The sequence below is a fragment of the Callithrix jacchus genome, chromosome 10, assembly GCF_049354715.1.
Source record: "Callithrix jacchus isolate 240 chromosome 10, calJac240_pri, whole genome shotgun sequence".
Classification (NCBI taxonomy): Eukaryota; Metazoa; Chordata; class Mammalia; order Primates; family Cebidae; genus Callithrix; species Callithrix jacchus.
Genome location: NC_133511.1, coordinates 111,970,844 through 111,976,843, shown reverse-complemented (window position 1 = coordinate 111,976,843; position 6,000 = coordinate 111,970,844). Strand labels below are relative to the sequence as shown.

The window sequence follows — 6,000 nt, the reverse complement described above, 5'->3', positions numbered from 1 at the left end:
GGAGGCGAGGGAGAAGAAAATCTCAGAAAAGATTTTGACAGTGAGAACGCTAGTTAAGATACATCACTCCAGGCCCCCTGATGTCCCTTGTTTGATGTCAATAAAGACCCAAGAGGATTATGCATCAGCGAGCCTTGAGTATTCGGAGACATCAATAAAGTCTGGACTTGGGGCAAGAAGGGGGGGCCGGGGTCACGTCCAGGCGACTTGGGTCAGCTCAGGTGCTCCTCTGAAGCACAGAGCTGAAGTGAGCTGGGGCGAGAGTTGCCTCTAGGATAATTTTTTTTTTTAAGTTAGGGACATTCGAGCAATAGTAATCGGGACAGGGAGGGGGCTCTCTCTCTCGGGCCAGGAATGTGGGGGCGGCCTAAGGAGGAGCGGGGCCCCTAGCAGGAGGCGCCGGCGGGTGGGGTCTGGGGACCGGGGAGCCGGGGCCGAGGGCGGGAAGGGGCCGGGCCGGCGCTGGGGGCGGGCCCAGGCGCGGTGGCGGTGGCGGGGGCTGCGGCGCTGGGGGCGGGGCGGCCGGGCCCGGGACACCCCTTCTCGGTCCCCTGGCGGGACAGCGTCGACTCTGGCAGCAGTGGAGGAGGCGGCGGCTGGAGGGCGACTTGCGGGGCGCGCGGGCCGCCGTGCACCCGGGACCCTTCCCCTCCCCGGGGGACCCTCTGCGGGCTCCTCCGCCGCGCCGTCCCGCGGGAGCCGGCAGGACCCCGGGCGGGCGGCGCGGGCGGCACCATGAGGCGGCCGTGGGTCGCGCTGCTGCTTGGCGCCCTGCTCTGCGCACACGGTAAGCGGCGCCCGCCGGGAAAGTTTGTCCCTGGATCCGGCCGCTGCAGGACTCGCCTCCCGGGACCCGGACGGCGCGGGCCGGGGCCTGAGACCCCTCGCCCTCGCTGCTAGCAGTGGCCCTGGGGCCGCGTGCCCGGGAGGGGACCCAGAGCGGTCCCGGCTCCCGCAGTCTGAGCGGGGGCATCGGCGAAGGGGCTCCCCCGGGCTCGGGTCTGGGCCGGGGTGCGGGTAAGATCTGGGGCGTTCGTTTGCTCGCCCTCCCTCGCGGCTCTTTGAAGAGCCGGGGGCTGCTTCCCTTTCAGGTTAGGAGTGGGGGCTGTGTGTCCTTGGTGCGAATGAATGCGTACGAAGAAAGGGAGGCGGGCGAGAAGGGTCGCTAAGCCCATAAATTGTAAATAGCCCTCGTTCCGGGGGCTGGGGGCTCGGGCGGTTTGCGGAGAGTGTGGAATCCGAGTACTTGGGTACCGGGGATTCTTCTACTCGGAGAACGATCCCCGGACTCCAGCTCTTGGTCCCACCAAGGGGCTCGGGGCACTGTTTGCGAGCAGCATCTCCCCTCGGCGTAGTTTCGGGGTCCCCCTCTTGGCTGCGGCCAGTCACCTCCAGGGGAGGTGGTTGGAAAGGGGGCTGAGGAGGAACGTAGGGAAGAAACTGCTGGAAGTCTCCCGCAGATCTGCCCGGCCGGGGTAGGGGTGCAGGAGGCAGGTATCCCTGAACCCCACAAGGCAGCCTCCCGGCCCGCGCGGCGGGGCCCCGGCCCTTGGGGGATCTAGACGGCTGCAGCAGGACCGCTTGGTGCCCGTACCCCCTGTGGTGTGTGACTAGGGCTCCGGTGGAATCTGCTCCTCCGCAGCCTCTTAACGACTCTGGGTGCACCCCGTGATTGAGCAGCTGCCTGTAGCTTGCGCCCAGAGATCAAAGGACTTTGATCTTTGTACCCCAGCCCTATTTGCCCATCGCTATTCACCGTGGCGGGAGTTACGAGTCTTCCCCATCTCTCTCGCAGCCCCGATGAAGAGGATTGGGGTTCAGAATGTAGGGATCTGCAGAACCTGCCTGGCCTTGCACCGGTTCTTTCTTTCACGTAGGACAGTTCGTGTGAAAAAAGTCAGTGCAGATTTCGGAACTTGCCTGGCAGGGCGTGGAGACGTCTGGGCACTCGTTTTAAAGACTGGTTTACCTCCCAAATCCGACAGAGTTTTCGTGTCTGTTATCTGAACTACCTGTGGGTTCTCAGCGGCCCTTTCCGCGTCCTCTCGAGCGCGGACTGAGCTCTTTCTCTCCAAGGAGCGGTAGCCTGGCCGGCCCACGTTCCGCTCCGCTCTGCGCTCTCCCCTCCCCGGCTCTCTCCTGGAAGGTTATTTGTAGCCTCTTTGGCGTGTTGGGACAGCGGCCCTACTGGGGTAGGAATGTAGCTGTTCTTCCCACCACATGGGCCCCTTAAAGGGACAGCTTTGCTTTTTGGGGGGTTTCCCCCTTCGGGCTGCAAGGGACTGGGATGGAACTTTCCTCTCGGCCCCCTGGAGGAAGTTTTGAAAAAGATCAAGGGAAATGGCAAGGCACTTGGGGGGCGGGGGGCGGGAAGGCGTTAAAACGGATACCAACAAAGCCAGAGAGGAGATTGTCGCCTTCTGCCCCAGGGAAGGGGGAGCTGGAAGGTTCCGGGCTGAGACTGGCCAAGAAGATTTTACTGCTCCAGAGCTGTCAGCACTGCAGATATTACATGTGCATAGAGGATGGGGGTGAGAATGGGGGGAGAGAATTGGGAATATCTAATGTTTCACATTAAAAGAATGGGAGGGTTCAGGGTAACTCTTTTAGGTTTCTTTTTTCTTTTTTTTTCTTGGAGAGGGTGTGTCACTCTGTTGCCCAGGCTGGCATGCAGTGGAGCAGTCATAGCTCACTACAGCCTCAGTCCCCCAAGCTCAAGTGATCTTGTCATCTCAGCCTCCCCAGTAGCTGGGACTACAGGCATGCACCACCACACCCTGCAAATTTTATTTCTTTTCTAGAGATGGGGTTTCACCATGGTACCAAGGCTGATCTCCAACTCCTTGGCTCAAGCTATCCACCTGCCTTGGCCTCCCAAAGTGCTGGTATTGCAGGTGTGAGCCACTGTGTCTGGCTCAGGTTTCTTTTTAAGGAAAAAAGTTTAATAGAAACTTCTAAGCATGGGAAGCTTTCCATGCACGTTTGTAAGGTTAGACAGTGGTGTGAAGGTATAGACATCACCTGGCCTGATACTGACCCGTCCTCAGAGGTCTGGAGCGGTCAGATTCACAGTTCACCAAGGAGACTGATCAGTTTCAGAGCGTGGGACCAGCACAACCAAAAATACAACCATGAGGAACCCTGACACTCGATTCCAGGGTCTCAGGGAGACAGCAGTTGTGATAAGTGTAGTAGTAGATCCATTAGGCCGACCTGACCTCAGCAAGGCATGAATTAAAGTCACCAAAGTTTAAGGTGACTTTGGGAGGCGAGTCAAGCAGATCACTTGAGGCCAGGAGTTTGAGACCAGCCTGGCCAACATGGCGAAACCCCATCTCTACTAAAAATACAAAAATTAGCTGGAAGTGGTGATGCATTCTGTAGCCCCAGCTACTTGAGAGGCTGAGGCAGGAGAATCACTTGAACCCAAGACGCAGAGGTTGCAATGAGCCAAGATCGATCCACTGTACTCCAGCCTGGGCAAAAGAGTGAGACTCTGTCTGAATAAATAAATAAAGTTTACGGGGCTTATTTGGATTCTGCTAGTCCTTGGGGCTTTTCTTAGAGCCTATTGGTTGGGCTCAGCCCACATAACACTCCAACCTTAAAGATTTTGGAAGGAAACTTGATGGCTGGTAATAGCCCTGAGTATTTTCTTGCCTTTTCTTTCTTTTTTTTTTTTTTGAGGCGGAGTTTCCCTCTTGTTACCCAGGCTGGAGTGCAATGGCGCGATCTCGGCTCACCGCAACCTCCGCCTCCTGGGTTCAGGCAATTCTCCTGCCTCAGCCTCCTGAGTAGCTGGGATTACAGGCACGCGCCACCATGCCCAGCTAGTTTTTTGTATTTTTAGTAGAGACGGGGTTTCACCATGTTGACCAGGATGGTCTCGATCTCGTGATCCACCCGCCTCGGCCTCCCAAAGTGCTGGGATTATAGGCGTGAGCCACCGCGCCCCGCCAGCCCTGAGTATTTTCATCCTGAAGGTTAAAGTAAGGGGTGGATGGCAACCATTGGAAGAGTGAAACTGTGTTTGTTCTGGAGGTCTCGTCCAGGTACGGGAAATGTTAAAACTTCTGCCTAGGTGTGCTTTGGTAGATAGACGGTTGTATCTGAGAATTAGTGCAGAAGTAGAACTGAGAATGGTCTCCTTTCCATCTCACTGTTGTCGTGGTTGTCATGACCATGGTTGTCATGGTGCTTGAGTGACCTTGTCCCTGATCTGTTGGACTTGTGAAACATACTTGGCTTGTCACTGATTTTGGATTTCCTCTTCTGTACCCTGTTGAATATCAGATAACATCTTTTGGACTGGCACATGGTACTGAGAGTGACAGGTGCAAGGGAACCAAGTCTGGCCGTGTCTGATACAGAGTACGTTGGGTATGTTCATCTTCTGGGCCAGCAGAGAACACAGGAGGCCACAGAGGACAGAGTGTTTTATAGCTCCTCCTTCACTCTTTCTGCTGATTAACTGCCAGTCTTAACTGTTAGAAGGAAAATAGGAGAAATTGTTTATGTTGCTGCCCCTTTAAAGAAAAATAAATTGAGGCCGCGCACAGTGGCTCATACCTGTAATTCCAGCACTTTGGGAGGCCAAGGCAGGCGGATCACCTGAGGTTGGGAGTTCGAGATCAGCAGCTTCACTAACATGGAGAAACCCCATCTCTGCTAAAAGTACAAAATCCGCCAGGTGTGGTGATGCATTCCTATAATCCCAGCTACTCCAGAGGCTGAGGCAGGAAAATTGCTTGAACCCAGGAGGCGGAGGTTGCAATGAGCCGAGATCGCACCATTGCACTCCAGCCTGGGCAACAAGAGCAAAAGTCCATCTCAAAAAAAAATAATAATAATAATAATAAATAAATAAAAATCAATACTAGGGGGTTCCTAAATAGGAACAGAATTTCAGGGACTACTTTAAGAAGTAGTCTTGTCTTTTTTATGATTGGGCAAAATTACGAGACAGTCTGTGCCTTTGGTCGACTAGACTGTTAGCCTGTTCCAGCCACAGTCTCTCTACATTCCTTGATGCAGCTTAGCCACGAGTTTTGTCACAGTTGCCTGGGCATGGGGCATCTGGGCCCCAGACTGTGTCTGGACTGCCATCTCATCTTCAGCAGCAGAAGCCCTCCTCCCCTCCTCAGCCTGTGAGGATTCAGTGTCCCAGGGAAGACTCAGTGCTGACTGGTTAGCTGGCAGAGCCTGACTCTGGCCTTATAAATAGTTCTGATGACTGCATGGGCTTGCCACACTCGCTCCAGCTTACAGCTGGCAGGGATGGTTTCTTCCTCGTGCAATCAGGAGCATTCCTCAAACTAGGCTCCACACTCATTTATTTGTTCATTCATTCAGCGAACACATATGTGTCAAGCACTAACGTAATCACCGTATACATAGCTCGGTAATTAAGAAGCACTCACAGACCTGGGTTTGAATCTTGGCTCTGGCAATTCTTGGTTACCCTATGCAAAATCTCCCTGATTTGCAGGTTGTTACCTGCAAAGGTGGGTAGGGTAGGGGGAGGGAAGTAGTAATAAATTATCACATAGGAATATCATAAAAATTACATGAGATAGAATGTTCAAACTGTTCAGCACAGAGCTTGGCAATGATTGTTACTATAGAGCTGGATAAATGTTAGCTGTAAGCAAAGTAGTATAAGTTGATCAGAGATGATTCTTGCCTTTAGAATAGGGGAGCCAGGTAAATAATTGTGCTACTGTGTTCCATGCTAAAATTGAGACTTGGTCCTTCATTCATTTCAGCTGATCTTTTGTTTGTCTCTTTTAAAGATCTGCTTCTTCTTTCTCCCCTTGAAAAGGTGATGGAGTTGAAGCGTAGTTCTGTCCTGTGCCCACTCCTAGAAAAGAGGTCTCCTAAGCTGTAACATCAGTCTAGGGGAACTCACTTTGCTTTGTTCTCTTGAGAAAGGTCTGGGGAAATGGAGCTTTTCCTCTGAGAGCTTCCCCTTTTTTTTTGAGACGGAGTTTTGCTCTTGTT

General features: G+C 53.8%; 1 protein-coding gene across 1 annotated transcript in view; it reads left to right on the top strand.

Annotated features, from left to right (window-relative positions):
• The first annotated feature begins 567 nt into the window (after positions 1–567).
• The window catches only part of LRP4 (LDL receptor related protein 4), a 64,492-nt gene continuing 59,059 nt past the window's right edge, over positions 568–6,000 (top strand). Inside the window, exon 1 of the mRNA XM_035262556.3 lies at positions 568–787. Coding sequence (XP_035118447.1) covers positions 736–787 — 52 coding nt within the window. The 5' untranslated portion in view covers positions 568–735. The remainder of the gene's footprint in view (positions 788–6,000) is intronic.